This window comes from Mustela erminea, chromosome 5, assembly GCF_009829155.1.
Source record: "Mustela erminea isolate mMusErm1 chromosome 5, mMusErm1.Pri, whole genome shotgun sequence".
NCBI classification, from domain to species: Eukaryota; Metazoa; Chordata; class Mammalia; order Carnivora; family Mustelidae; genus Mustela; species Mustela erminea.
In genome coordinates, this window is record NC_045618.1 from 69,193,844 (window position 1) to 69,216,624 (window position 22,781).

The window sequence follows — 22,781 nt, forward strand, 5'->3', positions numbered from 1 at the left end:
TTTTTTTTTTAAAGATTTTTTTAATTTATTTGTGAGAGAGAGAGAGAGTGAGAGCAAGCACAGGCAGACAGAGTGGAAGGCAGAGGCAGAGGGAGAAACAGGCTCCCTGCGGAGCAAGGAGCCTGATGCGGGACTCGATCCCAGGACACTGGGATCATGACCTGAGCCGAAGGCAGCTGCTTAACCAACTGAGCCACCCAGGCGTCCCCAGAAAAATCTAATCTTGAATTAATAGATCCTGATATACTTGCATTCAAAAAGTTACGAATCTCTGATGTCTACATTATGGAAGTTCTTATAAATGATTCCTACTTGTAATTGTATCAAAATATAGGATGCTCTTGTTGTGTGTGTAGGGAGGAGCCTAATACAAACACAAGTAAAACCTCCAAAAAAATGAAAGTTTTGATTTTGGTCACGCAAATGAAGACCAAAGTCCTTGAGCTTCAAGTTCTGAGACCCAACACCCACTGTCTTATTCTAAGTACTTGGAAAATATTCACCAACACTTTGAAACAAAATAGCTAAAAGTCAATTCCTTCTGCATTTTGTTGAAATATCTCAGTTCAAAAGGCTATTTTATAAATCCCATATAAAGAATGAAACTCCTAGCTTCACGTTTTTTAAAGCACAAGTTTCAATTTAAAGACCTGCATGGAAAGAAAACTTTTCAGGTTTATTTAAATATAAATAATAATTAAAATATTTTAAAAACAGGTTGTTGTTAAAAAGGAGCCTTAGTAAATAAAAGTAGTTATCTCTGAGTCCCTTAAAAAAGTTAAGAGGGAATCTACTAGGCAAGTACACTTTTATCCTATGGACTAAACTGACCATTTTTCCTTACCAACATAAGCTGCTTTATATACTTATTAGATAACCTCACCCCACCCCACTCCACCTGAAAGGAAAGTTTACTTACCATTGTTTACTGAATAATTATAAAGACTACTGATTAAAAAAGAAAATTAAAAAAAATTCTACCATCATAGATACTTTAAATATCAAGAGCTGTTTTCCAGTCTGACAAACCATTATCTCACAAGGTAATGAAAAATTCTAGAGGCCCCCCAGTATAGCCCATTTAAAACAAGCTGCACTAAAACTATACCCCAATGTGACATCAGATCCTCCGTAGTCTTGAAGGACAATTATCAATCTTTAGTTAAAGGGACTCATGTAATGAAAACAATTCTTAGTACCTACGTATTCATCTCATTTAAAAAAAAATAAAGTTATGTTAGAGGCGCCTGGCTGAATCAATTGGCAGAGCATGCAAATCTTGATCTCAAGTCATGATTTCTAGCTCCATACCGGGCATAGAGATTACTTTAAAAAAAAAAAAAAATCAACATAAGAGCTGGAATGAGTAGTGGAAATCCAGCTCTTACAGCAGACATTTACCTATTACCCTCAGCTGAACAGCAGCCGAATTTGCTGTGGAGTGAGTGTTTCCAGGTTTGGGGTATTAGAGAAAGGAGATAAACACATCCTAATATGATGTAAAGTATTTGTTACTGTTGTTTTCACAGAAGGAAAGATTTAATCAGTAATTCAAAATGCTAAGAATTTGCCAATTAACTTTTTACTTCCCTTAAATTTAGTTATATTCTGAAATGCAATCTCAAAAAAATTTCAACTCTGTAAGATGCCCAGGAACACAGAACATGTTTAATGGGAAAAAGTAAAAATAGCTTTAAGTTAATCAGACTGTTAAGATGTATCAAAAACCTATGTCCTAAAATAAATGTGGCAAATAACTTTAAAAAAAGACTTATATTTAGGAAATATTTAAACAAAGCCTACATGATACATATAATTACATTAAAGATTATGGTATAACTTTGGATACTGTTATATGCTTAGCCCAGTTTCCTAAAGAGTAAGTGCATGCTTTGCCTCTCAAAACTGGAAGATGCACTATTGCCATGGGGCAAAGAAATCACAGGGGAACTGGACATTGTAAAGGCTGGAATGTAAAGGTTAAATCACATCCTTTAAATCCTTTAAATTCTAATTCCATCAACTCTGAGTTAAGCAGGGCCTTTCCCCACAGTTATGACATGCATACATATTTGAATACAGGCACAGAAACTTGTCATTTTTATTTGGGTAACAAAGGGTCTCCAAATTATATTGAAAAATAAGTCCTAATTATTATCACTCCTGTAAAAAAAAATTTAGCACATTTTTCACAAATGATTTATGTAAAAGAGAAGAAAATACACATAATTTTATAATATCTTAAACTTTTTTATTCCCTACCAGAGACATTTTGTCTTCCGTTTTCTTTCAGTTTTCTACAATTTCCAAGTTGCACCTGTATTTAATACTGCTTTAATCTGCTAAAGACATTAACTGATTGCTTTCCTAAATCTAAGGATTATATAGTTTTAGTATAAATATATATCACATATTTTCGTAAAATTTTGACAAAACCGAATAAGCATGCCTTGTTTTAAGTCCATGCTCCTTCCACTGTTTATAAAATCTGATTTAATGATCAAAAATTCTTGGTTGTCATTCTTCAGTTACAACAGTCTTCCTTCTGAACTGCCACTCACTTCTTTTTACATAATGACAAGCAATAGAAAAACCAAAAATTATCTTAATCTTAGTTCTTCCTTTTGACACTATAAAATAATGTGATTTTTTTTTTTTTAAATGAAACAAATACATCCAAAACTCAATACATTCAAATGAGCTATGCTTCCTTTTAGGTGGTCACCTTGGAAGGCCATAGTTCATTATCCTACCTATGCTACCACTGCTCAAAATACCTTTCAAACCCTTTTGGGATTGCCTTCAAAGCTAGCTGCATCCTTTCTACTATTACCTCAAAGATAGATTAATTTTTGGAAACTGTCCAAAGTCATTTGGTGCCAAGTGATGGTAACCATAAAAAATAAAATCAAGCCTGATAATACTTTTTGTTTTCTTAATGTGAGTCATAAACTTATAGTGTGTATGACTTAAATTAGCTCTGAATGCAATTCTAAAAGAGTAAAACCCAAGAGGTTTTGAGCAATGGTAGATTGCTGGAATTAGGAAATAATTTTCCAGCATGATCACTATAGAGGGTAACATTCATTTAGCTGTCTATGTTCTGGCATATTTGTTTAAAGTGAACATTCTGAGAGTTAGAACTTATTTTTAAAAAGGAGTATCATTCTTAGAAAAAAAAAAAAAAGAATTTTATTCCTTTAAAGCATCACTGTCAAATTAAGTACTATGCAAGTGTTTTGTTAGAAACTAGTTCTCCTTACTTTATCAATAAAGACTACTTTAAAAAATCTGAAAGCAAATAACCAACTTACTTGCTCCCAGGCTTTTTAAAATCATTAACTGAAGATAAAATAATTTGAAATTTCTAAGGTACTAAAAAACAAAACAAAAACCCCAAATGTAATAAAAACACATCAAGAACCAAACTACAATTTCTGAGCTGCACTGTTTATTTTGCTGCTTGAAACCTAAGTGACAGTATGCCACTATAATTATGGGGTTTCATCTAAACCTTTACTACACTGCAGGTACAGAAATATACGGACACATTTTTGGAGAATTGACATTTTGCAAAATGCAGCAAACATTTTAATTTATACATGAGAAAAGGAAGTGTTCAAAAGGGTATGCATTTCAAGTTATTGCAGGTTATTTGTGAGAGAATTTCTGCAGGTAAAACATGTTTAAATTTAACCAACAGTAACATGTCAGTGTATTTAAAATCATGACAAAAATCTTCTCTCTGGTCATGTTGCCCATGACAAATTACTATGATGTTGTATATTTAGGGCAAGATGTCAATACAGCATAAATCCCATGGCATTTTGGTTTTCTTCTGGAGATTAAAGCTGTTTTTCTTGGGATAAATGCAGCAGCAAAACACAAACCAGTTGATCAAAAAAAGCACTTCTGCCATAACTCCAATAATTTTCAGGACACATCAACCGACAGTAGTTTTGCCATTCCCAGTTCTTTTAAGGATTACATCTCTGCACTGTTGCATTAAGTACGTCTGTGAAAGCTTGTTCTCTGTTAAGCCAGTTTACTGACTACAGCCTGGTTGAGAGAATTTAGTTGGTTGGTCCATTTATCTAGTGCAGTATATCGGGCACCACCCCTCTTCTGATGATCCAATTCAAGGAGCTGGTTGACTTGATCAATTCGGCCATGAATAGTGCTGGAAATAAATAAAAGACATGTCTACAAACCATTTTCAGTGACTGTAATTTTTAGACTGTTTCATAAAATATGTATAAAGTCAATAAATGCAAAAGAAGAAACTGCTGCCTCTTAGTGACCCAATTCAGGATTACTTATTTCATTCACTGCCTTACTAAAACTCTACACAGAAACTGGATTTCAGTCACCTTTTATCAATTTCACTAAAAGAATCACTAGGCAGAGACTTACCCAATTACCCGGGCAAATGTAAGCTTGTGAAGCTTTGAATACCATACTGCTTTTAAGAAACATGTAATTTTAGAACTATGACATACCATACCTTATACTTTAAAAACAGAAAAAAAAACCCCAAAAGACCCCAAAACCAACCCCCTATTCATTAAATAATTCTCTAGCTGGATATGGGACACATAAAGAATGAGAAATCTTTCTGAAAACCATTTACAACTTTTTCAGAGATCAAGGGCTTAATACGCTCACTCACCCACAAAAAGCTACCATGCATACATATATATCTCTTTTAATAAAAAATTATAGCCAGAGGGTGCTTTTTGTGAAAAATCAAGAATTCCACTGCTACCTCTGCTCCCAGTATTCAAATGTTATGGTCCTAATCATTTTGTGTTAAGAAACAGCCAAGTACTTACTTATCCAATATGCACTGCACCAGCAAGCTCTCCACATCAGCTACATCTATGTTTAACTCCTAAGACAAAAGACTTATTATAATTCTAGTAATTAACTTCTTTAAATACTTTATGATAAGGAATAATTATTCTGACTTTAGATTCATTCCCACCACTTAAAGGAAATTTAGTGTGCAGAAATTTAAGACAAATTTCATTATCATCTCAAAATATTTCTGAGGACACAGGTCTGACCAAATTTAACTTTGTAATCTTTAAAGTATATTCTTAGCACAATTTTATTGTGGTTGGGTTAACACTACATCAATGACATATTTTACTCACTACTCTGTCTTCTACAATGTTCTTTGAGGCTGAAGGAATCTTTAAAAAGAAATGTAATGATTCTTTATTTCTCTTTACTGTTAATTTACTCCAAGAAAACACAGAATAATTTATGTTAAAAGGAAAGCCCTAAGCTATGCTGTATTTTGCAAATGCAGTATCAAATGTTACCAAAAATAACTTTTAAATACACTGCATTTATAACTACAAATTTAGTATTAAGATCCATGAATATAAGTACCTTAGAAATAAAAGGAATATGTATTCTTGTGTAAGGCTTAATTAATTTTATGAGCACTTGTGTTCTGATGTTTCGCAAAAGCTCTGAAAGAAAAGACAAAAATGAAAATAAATTTAATAGTCTGTATATCTGCATGAAACATTATGTACTGCTAAATCACATTAATTAATTATATCAATTATTTTCTCAAAGTCTTTCTGCCTGGCAAGGACATAATGCATTTGTGGGTTTTTTTTTTTCGGTTTAAGCAAGCTCTATGCCCAACATGGGGCTCGAGCTCCTCACCTCAAGATCAAGAGTAACATGCTCTACTGACTGAGCCAATCATGTGCCCCAGACATAAGGTATTTGGAGCTAAAAATATTTGGGTCCAAGAGACGTACAGTAAATTAGAGGCTGACTTTCCCATAATTTTTCTTGTTCCCTCCTCCCTGATTTTGCTTATGTTGTGATGCTACCTAAAATACCCTTTGCCTTTTCAATAAGACTCTACACTGCTCATCTCTTCTTTATAGTTAACATCTTTCAGGAAGCTCTGATTCATGCCTTATTTTATGTTCTCTCAAAATATAAAGTATTATATTTTATACAATGATTTATATTTTATACAATGATTGTGCAATTTTCTCCCATTTCTTCATAGAAGAAACATCAACAACAACAAAAAACTAGACTGGAGTTCATGCACAAGGCTTCTAAAATTTTCTATATCCACCAAGTGCAGTACCACTCTAGCTTCATACAAGAACTTTTAAAATGTCTGCTGAATGAAAGAGAAAGGAAGGTGGGGAAAAAAGAACATTACTTCCAAAGTATTCTTCGGATTTTCCTGATGCATCTGGAATTTAAGTATTTGAATGAGTTGTTCCAAATGGTCATTTAAAAACCCTCAATTAGCTCCATAACAGGTGGGAACACTGGAGGTACAAAAGAGGCCCCAGAACAAGGAATGATTTTTGTCTTTGTTAATCCAACAAAACTTACTAAAAAATCTCATACACTTACTGGTACATTAGCCACCCTTCAAAGTAATGCATCTCTGCATCATCTATAGCAGACTATTTTTAAAGTTTTTGTTACTTGTCCAAAAATCTTAAAAATGAACTGTGAACCCAAGTATTAGTAATAAACATGCAACAATATCTAAATTAGAATAAAAAGGACAGACAGCCACATTAAATGAACTGCACATCACATAAGAATTTGATTATGTTAATAAATAGCGGGGAACTGGTAAATGATTTCTTTAAAACAGCTTTTTAACTTTAAGTAATATCCTATTCCATGACCGCATTTAGAAACATTTCTATACTCGGCAATACACAGAGGAAAACTGGTTTAATTCCGTGCCGCTCCCTCAAGAAACACTGATTGACAGTGGCAAAGAAGGTAACTGAATTCAGTTAGCAGAAAGAATATACCTTCAATGTGTTCCCTAATGAAAGGATCATCCATGATGTTGCTGTGATTTGTTTTCAGAATCTTTTCAAATTCAGTGATGTCATTATTCTGATAGGCACTAAAAGGAAAAGTACAAAGCTTGTCAAACACAGAGAAGTCATGTATTAACTCAGATAATCCAAAAACCTAATTTTTTTGCAATAATCTAAGTTACGTTATAGTTTTTTATATGCAATAATCTAAATTACATTACAGTTTGTCAAAGAAATCAGAGTTATATACACACATCCTTCTGCAAATAAAATTAATTTTTTTTATGTTTTTGGTTTTATAAAGATTAAGTAAATCTTCTTTTGGGGATCAAATATTGTATTTATATATATATTCATTAAAATCTCAAAATCTTAACACTGTTAAAAATTTACAAATTTAAAAACTGTTTAATGCTTGATACTTCCAAGTTAAATTGTGCATTTATCATTTAATCCCTAAGAAATTAGGTTTCATACATACTACTATATGGAGGAGTTTGGCCTTGTCTTTGAAATAAGATACTACATTCTCTCTGAAGATTATCCAGAAATGCAGCTTCCTAATTTTTATCTTCTAGAAAGCTACCAGCAATTGCCAGAACTCTGCAAAGGGAACATTTGATTCTAAATTTTCTCTAGCCTTAAAAGTCCCACTGAGTTATATAGCAGAAATATCAGTGGCAGGTAGTTAGTGCCAGATGGGACACACACACAAAGGAGAATGTGATGGACACTGCTGCAGAAGGCCAAAGGCTGATTTATGTTCATAATTCTCTGAGGTGTCTAGTATCTGCTCTTAAAATAACTCTGTAGGACACTATGGGGATTGCTAAAGGTGCTGAGAAGGAAGAAGCCAACCTTCTGGATATGGCACCACTGCCTGCTTTATATGTAAGACATATCATCAGCCATTCTGCACGCCCTCTGCTGTGCTTCCATCTGTTGGGTCGCAATGTAACTTCATGTTAGGGGCAGGTGATTCAAGTGCTTCAACAGGAATAATTTTCCTCTAGTCTGCTGGCAACTGACTAGGAAGATAAAATTAGGAAGCATTACTTTTTCACCTACCCCAAATACATTATTGCAAAATATACTACAGGAGGATATATTCAAGTAGTGAAACACTTGCACATGTGTCTATTTTAACCAAGAGAAATATACTACAGGAGGATATATTCAAGTAGTGAAACACTTGCACATGTGTCTATTTTAACCAAGAGACATTCTTCCACTATTTAAGTGACTTAAAAATATATATACAAAATGTGGGACAACACAAGCCACTTGCTTGGGTCGAAATTTACCGTTAAAATAAATTGAGTTCCAATACAGAGGTTTCAGTAGAGTAAATTGTATGATATAGCAAATATATAAGTATAGCTATTACCACTTAAATTTCTGATAAATCAGCCCTTTAGTCCATTTTAATGTATTTAACCAATTTAATTTAGATGAAATATTAATATCTAGTGCAAAACTTTCCCTCAATTTTTAAGAGTTTTAAAAGTTTAGTTGTTGCTCAACAATTTAACTTCATAAACATTTTTCTAAAGTATTACGAAGTGAATCTCTAACCAAATCATCTTTTAGTTAATGTGGCCAAATGCTGAGGAATAAGAAATCTCCTTTCATAACTAAAATCTATTTAATTCAACAAACTGAGAACAAAGAAATAAACAATAAAAGAATATGGTATTTTTTAAAAAGTAGGCTCCACGCCCAGCATGGAACCCAACATGAGGCCTGAATTCAACCCTGAGATCAAGACCTGAGCCGTAATCAAGAATTGGACATTTAACTAACTGAACCACCTAGGAACCCCAAAGAAACTGATTTTTTAATGTTGCAATTCAGAGTTCTTATCTCCTATCTATTCCTAGTCCCCTTAAAATAAAATCATTCTTATTTTTTATAGCTAAAATTAAAGTTTCCTTAAACAAACCAACCTAGTGATTTGTAAAACCTATAGCCAGATAAAAACAAAGTAAATGAAGACATTTTACATAGGAACTCAAACAGTATCATGTAATAAGCTATTTGCTCCAAGTATATAAAATTTATATATGGGTGACTCATAATTTATAGTCTAACAGTACTTTTAAATCATAAAAGACTATTAAAAGAATGCTTTATCACTTCCAGTATCCATATACATAAGCAAAAACCCCACCCTACTCTATGTCCCTAATATTCTTCCTGCTTTGGTAGATTTGGCAAGCACAATTTACAACAAAAGACTTGAAAAAACCTATGCTCCATTTATTCCAGCCCACAGGAAAATTTTTCTTGCTCACTGATTTCTTTGGCAAAAATAGGCCTTCTTTTCTAGGCTTTTCGCTTTATTTTCTGTATCTTATTTAATATTAATTGATCATAGCAGATTTTTCAGTTGCTAACCATCATACCACAGAAGTCATCAATAAATCCTTGGGTTTCTTACCAGTATGACCCCTCTGTTCCTCACCTCAGAAAATTAACCAAGGTAAACTTTTTTTGAATGATTTTTTAAACCTTGTTAATTGAGAAAATATGTGAGTAAAGACATTGTCTTACTGAAAATTTTTGATTTGTGTGGACCAATTCATAATTTCATTTTGGATTAAGAGAGGTAGAAACAGCAAACACTGTGAAATTGTTTTAAGATATCTACAGTCTTCTGCTGAAAAATAGCACACACACAAACATGTAGATAGATAATAAAAAAAAGCAGCCAATACTATACTACATAAATCAATACTATATAAAATCTTGGAACTAACAGAAACAGAATAAATGACTTAAAAAAATAAAAACTTCAGAATTTGGAATATTTCTAACCTAAATACAAAAGAGTAAATTTGGTGTATTAATTGAATTCTCAAAATTTCTCTCCCTCTTTTCCCTCTAATTCATTGCTTTAAGGAAATTTACCTTAACCGAAATATAAAATCTTACCTTACTAAATTCGTCATTGCTAGGATTTCTGGGTCATTTTTGTATGGTTTGGCCTAAGGAAAAAAAACAAAAATTAACTATGCTATATGTACAGAGAAAGAATAACATTTATTTCCAGAAAAGACAGGTGACAGAAATGAACAATTAGAACACACACATACCTCCTGTGAGTCAAATGGATTTATTCCCGATTTCATTAGCATATTTGCTAACACCAAATATTTTAAGCAAGTGGTTCGTCTTGGACTTCCCGATTCGTCATAATTCTTGAAGGCTTCAAAAAAATCAGTGTGTGCCTTTTCAAATTCACCTTCTCTCAAGTGCATTTTACCACCACATTCTATAAGAATAAAAACAGGATAAAAGGGCATTTGCAGTTCTATAGTATGATTGAGCACTTTATAAAAATAAAATAAAAACTATGATAGTGGCTTTCCAGTCTTTCAATTCCATAGACTAAATTGTACTAGCCCCAAGGTACTCACTTTAATTTTTTTTTTTTTGGGGTAGGTGGGGGTGGGGGTAGAAAGGGAGAGAGAGAAAATCTCAAGCAGGCTCCACTTTCAGCATGGAGCCGAATGTAGGGCTTGATCTCACAACCTTGTGATCATGTGATCATGACATGAGTCGAAATCAAGAGTCAGATGCTTAATCAACTAAATCACACAGGTGCCCCAGTACTCACTTTAATTCCAAAAAGCAAGTCCTTCATTATAAACATCAAACAAGCATCTGCAAATTTTTATTCTTAGTTGACACAGAAAATAATTTTATGTATATCACTACAATTCAAGAACACAACTTTTTTCCCCCTCTTCAAACCACCCCCCAAGTCTTGAGAATAGAACATGTGATGGTAAATTTTCTACTGAAGTAGTTCACTGATGTAACATTTTATAAGACAAAAAATTCAATTTCTAATTCTAATTTCTTTCCAAGACTATATCATTTCATTGATGTTACTACTTTGCCATTTATTTTCACTAAAACAGAAAAAGCCTTCGGAGTCATTCAGTCATATCCAGTGACACCCTGGTATCTTCCTGTGACAGTGCCCACCCTTCTCCAAACAAAACTTGCCTCTGATGACTCCCATGATCAGTGGATGAGGGATGGCGGACTTGATGTGAAGCGATTGCTCATAGAGAGCTTTAAGTTTTTTGTTATTCTTCTGTGCCGTGTACATTTGAATTTCCAAAGCATATATTTCTAATAACTGTGTACCTTTTTTCAGGTCATCCTCTCCATCATCAGTCTAAGGAAGCAAATAATGAACTTTAGTTAAAATAGAACTCAGTCAACCTAGTAATTTTTATTTGAGTTAGCGTGAGATCCTTATGTTTCTAATACTAATTCTGTGTGAACACACACTACAAATTTTAATTAAGATCTAGAACATTAAGAATACCACCTTTAACAGCCAAAAAGGAATGCACACATCCTTTGTACTTTCTAGTCATTCAATAAGGAAAAAGTGACCAGAAGAATTTTTTAATGTATAAAATGTTATGATGTTTGTTTCTACCTAAATCTTCACAACTGCTTTATATCCACTGATTTGATCAAAAAGCACTTCCAAGTGCCTTCCTAATGCAAGGCACTAGGTCTAACATGGAGAAATACACAGTTAAATAAGCTAATGTTCCTGGCCCCAAAAGTTCACGACCTAGAAGATTAAGCTGTAAACAGATAAATTATAATAATGATTCTATTTGAAGTGACCAGAAGAATGGAAGAGAAAGTGACTAACTCTGCTAATGTCAAAGGAGTAACAAAGGTGGTAACATTTAGTTCAACTTTGAAAAATAACCAAAAGCCCACAAAATACATGCCATGAAAAATAGCATATAGGTAACAGGCAGATAATCATAAGTATCAAGCCCTTACACAAAGCCAAAATTTATTATTTATTTGTTCTTCCAAAAGAATTCTATTTAGTCATTAAATGAAAATACATGCAGGTGATTAGAACACTTCCCTGATCAATTTTTTCCCCATTCAAAGAAATGACATATACAATTAAAATAGTACCTAGCATAGGAAGAGGTTTAAAAACATTTAACAAAACAGTATTTCCACTAAATTTTAAACTAAACTAAAATAACTTATTGATCAAGACAAAAAAGGAAACAAAATTATAACTGCAGTTAAAAAGTTATGGAGATGCACTGTCCCGATCATGTGGCCATTCAAATTTAAATTAAGTAAAATTAAAAACTCAAACACATTTCAACTGCCTGATGACATGTAGCTGGTGCTATCATATTAGTGCAGACACAGAATATTTCATTTTAGCATCATATGAAGTCCTAATGGACTAGATATGAAATATCTGAACTAGATATGAACTAGATATGAAATATCTTTATTACATGTCTCTAATGTTCTTTCCGATTTTCACATGGTCTACAACTAAATATGAAAGGCTTATTTTTAATAAGTATTAATGACTAGCCTATTTGTTTATGGATACCTGTGCCTCATTCCACAAAAATAATAATTAAACAGGAAGAAATGTAATACACAGAAAAAATTAGCTTCTTGGTTTTCTTTTTTGCAAATTTTATTTTGGGGATGAATCCGGAACAAAAACATCCCTAAGTAAAAGTTTCAAATATAATTTTTTTCTTATGCTTTTTGTATTATGAAGAAATATTAAGAAAAAACAAGAGAACGCTACCTGGCAAGACTGATGTAACTGGCGTAAAATTTTTTGAAGCTTTCCATATTCTTCTCGTTCTAAATATAATTTCCCAAGCTGTAAAAGAACATACTTATTAAAATTAAAAGATTTCAACAGGAAAAGGCATGAATTTTTAGGACAGTTTATTAAGGACGCCCTCCCATTCTTCAAAAAAAAAAAAAAAAAGGTAATTGTAATTGTTACCTTTGTGTTTGTCTTAAACCACAGTCTATCATTCTTAGCATCTTTCAAAGCTTCCAGTGTTGTTTCATAGAATTCCTGCAGTAAATCCATCTGACATAAAAAATCAGAATTCTATAATTGTAAACAGCAAATTTGTACCTGTTAATAAAGTTAATTTGAACAAACTAAAAGTGCATCTTTGAACTTTAATACACATAAGATACCCTATTTGATTCTGAATGTCTCTGTCAGTCTATTAATTTAACAAAACCTTAGCAAAACAGAGACCAAGTTTACAAAAAGTGCCAAGATCTATTTTTATGTGAGTTTTTAGAAAGTAAAACCCAGAAAGAACCCAATGCTCTAATAGTATGATTTGTCCTTCCCAATCTAGTAACTCTTTGATGGAAATGAATGACATACACTTTTAACTAGTTATGCTGTTATTAATACTGTGTATCTTATTCTCGCAACTCTCATTTGGTACCTATGTGGCAAACACTTGGCAAGCAGCTAAAGAAACAAAGAATAAGCTTCCCTCCAAAATTCTTCTACAAATGTAATTAATCAAGTCATCAAACTGCACAGCTCTTAAGTTACTGGCAAACTGCGGAGTTATGTAGAGAGTAAAGTCCAGCACAATTTTAGCTGTGTCTAAACACCATCACTTCACCAATCTAGGTGTGACATTTTTTCACAGAAATCATTCTATTTTGCATTGTGATAAGTTCCCTTACCTACCTTCTTTCCCCCACACTGGCTCTGCCTTTGTTTGAATACCTGATTCTCTCGGTCTCTATTTAACAGAATCAAGAGCTAAGAGGGCCATGCCAACAGGAAAAAGTTAAATACTTTCAGAAACGGCTGCCTATCTATTCATCACTGCTGATGGCATACTAAATGAGTACCGCCCACCTGATATCTATTCTTACTTTCAAAGACAAACAGCGTACATATAAGAGCACAATGCAAAACACAATCTTGAAGTCTGAAATTAATCCCCCCCACCAACACCTTGCGTAACATTTATAAATAGTGTACAAAAAATGTTTTGATGACACTTGTTCATAAAACTCAGAATATATTTCCCCACATAAGAAAAGCCCCCCAATATGTAACAACTCTATAGTACCATTACTTGCTAATGTTTTAACAAAACATATACAGTTGATGCTTGAGTAACATGTTTGAACTGTGTGGGTCCACTTATACGTGGATTTTTTTCTGGTAAGTACCGTACAGTACTATAAATGTATTTTCTCCCTACCACTTTTTCCCCTAGTTTATTATAAAAATACAGTGAACACACTACATACAAAATATGTTAATCAATTGTTTATGTTATAGGTAAAGTTTCTGGTCAACAGCAGGCTATTAGTAGTTAAGTTTTTGAGGAGTCAGCAGTTATACCACAGATTCTCAACTGCACAGCAGGGGGGCAAAGGGGAAGGGCTACCACTAACCCCCATGTTGTTCAAAGGTCAGTTTTAAGTTTATTTTTTTCTCTGTTTCCTTTACATATATTTTAGATAAAAAGAGTAAAAGTAATAAACTACCTTAAGAAATAAAAATGATATCTAGTAGAAAATACAGAATGAGATTCTGAGATGAACATTGTTTATAATAAACATGAAAAGTATTAAACATTTTAAGAAATCCTAAATGAATGGAAAATAAATGAGAGGACTTATGCTAAAATATCATGATGTTTAAGAAAGTTATGTTGCTTAAAAGAGTATGAACAGCAATCCAATTAAAAATTATCTTAGCAATACAGTAAAATCATTGCTTTTCTTAATAACCAAAATCTAGAATAACAAAAGCACTATCCTTTCCAAGCTTCATTGTAGTTTCTTCATCATTAGCCCTTTATTTTATCATCTAACAACCATCCATTCTTTGTAAAAGCATTTACTCAACACCTACTGAGTAATGCCAATTACTAATATGAGTACAGGGTCTCCTCTCAAGGATCTTTTAATCAAATCTACACAAATCTAACTGAAGTGATGATGGAGTTTATTGGAACGAACTATGGTAGTAACTATATGGGAGTTTAAACCTGCAAAAGTTGTGTGCAGATTATGTACCTCAAGATAGTTTTTGAAGAGACTTAGCTAGTTATTACCTTTTAATATTGTATGATTAGTACTATAATTAAGAAAATAGTATTTATTATTTTTAAAGCACATTAATGCCCGGTGTAACTGTTTAACTAGAAATCTCTAGACCTAATTAAGGAAAAAAAAAAAGGGGAACAGTCTTTAGTATAAATAACCACAGACAGTTGGATGGGTTTGTTATAATAGCATAAGTAATAACACATTGGTAAATACCAAGAGGAAAAACCAGAATCTAACCTGTTTAGAAGTGGAGATATAATCAAGAATAGAATTAATGGATTTTTCAGAATAATTTCTCGTGACTGCACTCCGAATATAGGTCAATAGTTGCTTATATCTATTCATCATTTCTGGAAAGTTTGTCTGTCAGAGAAGAAAAATGCATTATTAGATATGTATTTAGGTGCTGAAACAGCTATATGATTAAGACTATAGCACACACAACTATGTAACTGAAAAATAAAGTTTTATGATAGAGAAAGTATGCATGACAGAAACACCATAAACACTTTAGCTTAAATTTGGAATTTCTAGATTACTGACATATGAACCAAATTTACAAAGTTACCCTATGAAAAAGTACAACTTACAGATTTTCAAAATTTCAGATACTGGTCTCATTACATAACAAACATTTACTGAAATCCTAAGAACTACTAAAATATTCACAGACTAGAAAATATAAATCCAATTTTTCAAATGCCTTGGGTACCAACTATGCAGATATCAGCTATATCCTCTCCTGAAGATTTACCCCTTGATGAGAAAGCTTTCTAATAGTGATGTGTTTCTTTTTTCCCTATATTATTGGTTGGCTCAGTGATAAAATGTGCAGTTGAAGGAATCTTTTCAAGCCCAGGTACCCATCCCACTATCAAGAAAAGTCCTCCCACCCAAGGCTCTATTCAATGGTAGATGTAGCTAATGGTGCTATTCCTTGCAGGACTATTTGTACTACTGTGGTTATTTCAGGAAACAGGAGAGGTTTGAGAAATGAAGAACTATCAAATTTTAAAAACTTAAGTATTTTGGTGGATGGTCTATCCTCCCTCAAAGGATATCACGTAAGTCAATTTATGAGTCTAACCTGATAACCTGTATCCACACACAGTCCCCACCATCTCCAACTGCTACTAATCCTTCTTTTTATTGGGTTCTACTCTCCTTTTAATCAGGGAGGTGGAGCATTGGTAGATACAGTGCTTTTCTTGACTAATAGAGTATGTGTATTTATGAACCTGAGAAGACTCCCTGAAATCTAAGCAAGAACTGAGTTACAAAAAAGAAAACAATAGTTGGGATAGGTGGGGAAAAATGGACAGAGCAATGGGAAAAGCCTGAGCAATACATATCAAACTACCTTATTTCCAAGTATGCCAGTACCATTTAAGGGCAGATAATAGGTAATGTCCTATCAATGAACTGTTAAAACCCAAGTTACAGAACATTTCTTATGGCAAAAGGAAAATTAGAAATGGGACTGTCCTAACTTTGAGATTGTGTTTGGATACTGAAATAGGATTTTAGCAAAAAGTTAAGTTTTGAATTCATTTTCTTATGCTCTAGTAATTTGAAAGCTCATTTTTCAATAATTCTGTTACTGTATTTAAGATTAAGGGAAGATTAGGTAAATTACAGTGGTGAACACAGAGCAGTTGATAACAAACCCTTTCAATTTTTTTTTTAAGTTTTATTTATTTGAAGAGAGAGATCACAAGCAGACAGAGGGGAAGGCAGAGAGAGAGGGAAGCAGGCTCCCTGCTGAGCAGAAAGCCTGATGCAGGGCTCAATCTCAGGACCCTGGGACCATGACCTGAGCCAAAAGCCAAGAGGCTTTGGGGCACCTGGGTGGCTCAGTGGCTTAAGCCGCTGCCTTCGGCTCGGGTCATGATCTCAGGGTCCTGGGATCGAGTCCCGTATCGGGCACTCTGCTCAGCAGGGAGCCTGCTTCCTCTTCTCTCTCTCTCTGCCTGCCTCTATGCCTACTTGTGATCTCTCTCTGTCAAATAAATAAGTAAAATCTTAAAAAAAAAAAAATTCTCCAAAAGCCAAGAGGCTTTAACCCACTGAGCCATCCAGGTGCTCCCCCTTTCAACTTTTCATTGCTCAAAAGCTTCACATAGCAACATGGGTCCTATTCTGAATCCAACTAGAAAATGAGGGATAGAAGCCGAAACTACTATTCACAGAAGCTGTTTGAGCAAATAAAACATAGTGAAGGAAGGAAGGCAAGGTAACACTAACTACAAATAATCCTTTCCCTTACTTACTTCCCATCTTGGCTCAGGGTAAAATGGTAAAATCAAGTATTATGGGCAGCATATACTTAAATGGGCCCAAAACCATTGTTAGTAATGTTAAGACAGCAGTTTTCTATAGTCTTGGTATTATTTCAAATCATAAAATCTTAAGACTTGAAGCCCAATATTTAAGTCAAGACTAAAATTGTTTAGTCAAAGTCCCTGTCCCTTGAGGTACCTGATGCTTCTCCCACATCCTTCTAAGCGATTAATTTAAATACAGTAGGTGTTTAATATTTTCACAAATAATTAATGGAAAGAAAGCACAAAGGCTTTCTTTGTGCAACGGAGAGATTCTTTTTGAGAATATCAGAGCAGAACTAGAAAGGGTGAATTCAAGACAGACATTTTCCCTTTAACTATATATAAATGCAATACGAAATATACTTATTTATGTCCAACATTTTTTGAATAGTCTTGATATTCTGGGGGAAGAATGAGCTAAAATATTTTGTGGATAGTTTCTATAAATGTCATGAAGGGGTCCTTTTGAAGGTAGGTGAGGATGCCAAAGAGTATATCAAGAACAGGATGAAAATTAGTGCAAGTTAACCAGACAAAGGTAACAGTCAGTCAATTCAGGGAGTTCAAATTCAAATATACGGGATAGAGAGGTTAATAGGGAGAGGGAGGAAACATATGAGAAATATATAGATAAGAGAAAAAAAAAGTGGTAATAGACTGCCACCTATCCTTCTATTTACCATAGAAGCAAGTGCTTACCTCTGCTATCTAAGCTCCACTTTATCTTTTTCTCAAAAATTCCCCTATCCTTAGTGATTTTAAAGTTCTATCTGTCCCTACTCCTCTCATCTTACCATTTATTTTCCCCTCCACCTCTACCCTGCACTCCTGAAGACTAACAATTCTTTGAGAGTACTACGTCATGACAATGCCAACAACATAATTCAGCATCTACTGAATGCCAGCCACTATTACAGGTGATAGGAATGTGAACAGGGAATAAAGTCCAACTCCATGGAGCTTACAACCTATGAGGATGAGGGTAACAGAAAGGCAATAAGTAAATGGATCAAGGGGTGATACAGTCAAAAGAAAAAAAACAGCAGGGTAAGATGAATATAAATGATGATGGGAAGGATGTGATTTTATATAAGGTAGTCAGAGGAAGGCCATCTTGATATATGGTGACCCTGAACAGAGATCCGATCAAACGATGAGAAAAGAGTCACATGGCTAATTGAGAGGAGAATTTGGGGCAGAGGAAACAGCAAATACAGTGTTTACAAGTAGCAGCATGCTTAGGATGACATGAGGACACCAAGGAGCCCAGTGAAGGAGAGAACAGAAAATAGTTATCAGAAAGGTAGCAAAGGGTAAGCAGACATAGGGCCTCCTAGGCTATGGTAAGGATTTGAATTTTATTAAGGAGAGTAGGAACCATTAGAAGATTCAGAGCAAAGGAATGATATAATCTGACTTAACATTTTAAAAGGATCACTCTGCTGCTTGTGGAGAACAAACTGTTAATAAGGCCAGGATAGAAGGAAGGATACCAGTTAAGAAGCTACTGAAACAATCCAGGTTAAGAGATGAATTTGGCCTGGACCAGACTAACAGACATAAAAATGGTTAAGTAGCACTCATATATGAGATGTATGTTAAAGATATTTAAAGACACCTCAATTTACCAATGGATTATTTGAGGGGAGAGAAACAAAGAGAGGAGTCAAGAATGATGCTAGTTTGGATACTTATCATTGGAAGTGGAACTCCCTGTATTTAAACTCCAAAATAAACACAATAACTTGTGTTATCATTATTACAGAAAAATCATTCTGTTAACAGTGCAGCCAGATACTCTCTATATATCTATAGGAAAAGTTCTCTTAAAACAGAAAAGTTTGACTCCTATGTATAATTTTTTTTTTTTTACTTAGTTTCTGTAGTCACAAATGAAAAGTAGGCTTAAGTATAGAAATATTATCACCAGAATTATCTTAAAGAAATAGACAGAATGGCATTTTGTTGCCATGAGGTTTTTACCCACAGAATTTATTGTATTATAAGTTTATTTCCCCTCAAAACAAATCTTACCAACTTGAAGTTAATCTTAATCATTTGCTTCAGTGCTTTAAATCCCCATTCTCCTTTTTCACCTTCAAGTTCCAAAACCTAAAAAAACAGAAGACATTTTTCATCTAACTTAATGCTAATGTTATTTTCTAGACACCAATGTCTGTTTTGAATTAATTTTACATCAAATGTATGACGAACAATTCCCCCAAAATCCCACCATTTCTCAATGCTATTTTTAAAAGGCTTTAAAAAAGAAACGTGTCTTAAAATGCTTAAGGATAAGTGAGCTTATTTTGAAGTTTCTCCATCAAAAGATTAAACAAGAACTACTGCTCAATTATTTTACAATCCCAGAAATCCTTTTTCTCCCTCTGAATAATCCATTGGTAAGAACAACCCAAAAGTTTATTAGTCATCGAGAAATCACATTATTTAATAGTGGAACCACACCTGTATGATCTGGCCTCCAAAAAAGGAACAAAATTGTAGTATTATCCTATAGGTATTATCCCAATAGGTATTATCCTATTGATCATCATGGTCGTTTCCTTCTGCCAGAACCATACTAGCTTTCCAGGACAATGGCCCTGCTTTATAGATAGCTTGATTAGAAAAAACAATAGTATACCCTTTTAAAGTATCTGCCTGTATTGCAAAATGCAAGCTTATTTACAGGATTAACACTTAATATCCAAAACACATTTCTGAGGTAAAATTCTGAGACATCATTAGAAAAAATAAACTTTAAGAAACAGAATCAATCAGAAAAAAATATGAACCTTTTGAAAACTGCTTAATGCTGCTTTTGGGTCATCTTCTTTTAGCGCTTTGGAATTATAGTACTGATTTTCCAAATCCACATTTGGTTCGGAGTTACTATCTTCAGAGTATTCCTGTGTGTTAGAAAGAGACACTAAAATGAAAAAGAATTCAACACACTGCCCTGTTAAAAAGTGAGTACTATTAAGATAGAAAAACCATACATTTATACAAAACAACTTTATACACATAGGTAGAATGCCACTGATACTTAATCATTATTTAAAAAACAAGTGAAAGAGCCAAAATCAAGTGAGGAGAATGGAATAATTTCTTTCTTTCAGATCAAAACTACAATTTCCATAGAATTAACAAAAAAGCAAAATGTACAAAATACTCGTTAGTGACACCCAATTTTGCAGTGGTTAATTTTCTGGTGGTCACAGAACCTAAGAAAAATCACCATAAATGTTAATTACTACATAAAAGCTAATTATTCATCTTAAGTTCTGTAATTTAAATTTCTCTACTCCTTAAGTCTATATTTCATTGTTCTAATATGATTTGACTACCTAGGATGGTCATCTATATGTGGCAGAGCAGTTTATTGCTAAATATAATGATACGTTAATAAGAATACTTGTTTTATGTGCACTCCACATAGCTATTATATTAATGTACTTAAAACTAGCTTCATAACAAATCAAATTAAGAGCAACCGAATTTAAACAATTTTATTTGACTTTCACCACATAAATTCAGTTCTTAGTACTGAAACAATAAGTAGAAAGAAAAACTGGAATAAAGAACTATTTTGTGAAGCAGTATAAACAAGAATTTAAAATAGTTTATAACAGTTCAAAAGATATTCAACTTAATGATGAGGATTATAAAACATAAATAGCTCAGTAGACTGAAAGTCATTATTTTAGGAAGACACAAAATTATTTCCATCAGCTACAAATCATTATAAAAGGCAAAATGTCAAATTAAGAACGGTACCTGGAAGTAATCACAAAAAGACAAGAAGAGTATTACAGAGTTATTTCTAAATCCAAATAGTAATTTTTTCAGAGATATTCATGAAAAATCTATAATATTTCATAAATGCCAAAGAATGAAAAAAAGCATAGTGAGTACAGTGCTAGAGAGCTCAAAAATACATGAATACAAGATGGGTTTTTTCTGTGATAAGAGATGGAGGAAGATGTTTGATGTTAGTATAAAACCAGTTTTATCTGACCACAGAGGCTTTGTAATGTGCACCCTCTAGAGGACAATTATTTCCTTGTGTAAGGTCATGAAGCACAGATGCAGTATTCTGGATTTGATTGGGAATTCTGTTTAACATGAAAATCCTCTGTAATACTTCTCTTTGGGATGAGATCAAATTCTGGGTAATGAATAAATCTGATAATCAATCATTCACTTCTTGACCCTGTAAGCTAGCTTTGACTATAACTGATCAAACCAGAAAAGCAATTAATAAAGACTTAATAAACAAGGAAACTATATATCAAATAATGCTGTGAGAGTAAAGGCTTCTGAGCTAGGTTCTGAAAGATAAATGGGGGGTTCTGCCTGCTAGAGGAAACAGGAGAGGGGAAAGAGAACAGTAAATACAAAACAGCATCATGGGAGGTGACTAAAGAACTAAAAGCACCGTCACATTGTTGGAACATAAAAAGGCCTTACTGATTCTAACTTCAACGTAAGTCTCAAATTCATGCACTTTCCTCCTTCTCCTTTGCTACCACCCTAGTCTACCAAGCCACTTCCATCTCTCCACAGACTTTCTGTTATCATTTTTTTTTTAAAGATTTTATTTATTTATTTCACAGACAGAGATCACAAGTAGGCAGAGAGGCAGGCAGAGAGAGGAGGAAACAGGCTCCCTGCTGAGCAGAGAGCGATGTGGGGCTCCATTCCAGGACCCTGGGATTATGACCTGAGCCTAAGGCAGGGGCTTTAACCCACCGAGCCACCCAGGCGCCCTGTTTTAAAGGAAATAAATCATGTGCATAGGGATGAAGAAGTGGAATGTGTAACATTTTTTGCATAACTTCAATTCAATTCTTAAATAGTATTGCCAAAATGTCTAAGTACATAAGAACTGATGTTCCTGACTGGCATTCTTATAATCAGGCAGTCCCTTGTTATGATCTGTAACAGCATACTCAAGAGGGTTTGAACCAGCCTCTGTGACATGACTACCCTGTCATATGCAGTTCAATGAATCAGTACAAGCTGTGTACTACAGAAAACTCTTCTTCGTTATTAGATATTTTGAGAAATCTTTAGAATAATTCTGTTGTTTAGAGATCTGTTAGATACCTATTTAGATACTAAGTAATAAGATCTTCAGCATATACCAGCAATTAAGTGTTGCTCCTGCATATGCTAATTAAATCTTTCCATCAAGCTACTCTGGTCAGGGACAGATATGCAAATGAAACAGCAATGCTCTAACACAATAAAGACACATATTAGGTACACCAGCAGCTCAAAGAAAGGAGTGAATTACATCAAGAAATGGGCAGAAGACATGAACAGACACTTCTCCAAAGAAGACATACAAATGGCTAACAGACACATGAAAAAATGCTCATCATCATTAGCCATCAGGGAGATGCAAATAAAAAACATATTGAGATAACACTTTACACCAGTTAGAATGGCCAAAATTAACAAGACAGTAAATAACAAGTGTCGGAGAGGATATGGAGAAAGGGGAAGCCTCTTACACTGTTGGTGGGAATACAAGTTGGTGCAGCCACTTTGGCAAACAGTGTGGAGATTTCTTAAGAAATTAAAAATAGAGCTTCCCTATGACCCTGCAATTACATTACTGGGTATTGACCCCAAAGATACAGATGTTGTGAAAAGAAGGGCCACCTGTACCCCAATGTTCACAGCAACAATGGCTACA

At 33.7% G+C, this 22,781-nt stretch overlaps 1 protein-coding gene across 2 annotated transcripts in view; it reads right to left on the reverse strand.

The window, feature by feature from the left end:
- Window positions 1-2,233: 2,233 nt before the first annotated feature.
- Window positions 2,234-22,781, reverse strand: part of COPS2 (COP9 signalosome subunit 2) — a 29,269-nt gene continuing 8,721 nt past the window's right edge. The window contains exons 2-13 of one of the 2 annotated variants that reach the window (XM_032343675.1): window positions 19,873-19,986; window positions 19,112-19,189; window positions 14,991-15,116; window positions 12,652-12,741; window positions 12,445-12,522; window positions 10,845-11,019; window positions 9,926-10,104; window positions 9,765-9,817; window positions 6,819-6,916; window positions 5,398-5,480; window positions 4,833-4,891; window positions 2,234-4,180 (exon numbers count right to left, since the gene is read on the reverse strand). In XM_032343675.1, coding sequence (XP_032199566.1) covers window positions 4,036-4,180; window positions 4,833-4,891; window positions 5,398-5,480; window positions 6,819-6,916; window positions 9,765-9,817; window positions 9,926-10,104; window positions 10,845-11,019; window positions 12,445-12,522; window positions 12,652-12,741; window positions 14,991-15,116; window positions 19,112-19,189; window positions 19,873-19,986 — 1,278 coding nt within the window. In that variant the 3' untranslated portion in view covers window positions 2,234-4,035. Of the gene's footprint in view, window positions 4,181-4,832; window positions 4,892-5,397; window positions 5,481-6,818; window positions 6,917-9,764; window positions 9,818-9,925; window positions 10,105-10,844; window positions 11,020-12,444; window positions 12,523-12,651; window positions 12,763-14,990; window positions 15,117-19,111; window positions 19,190-19,872; window positions 19,987-22,781 lie in introns of both variants that reach the window. The other variant, XM_032343674.1, reaches the window with a different exon arrangement.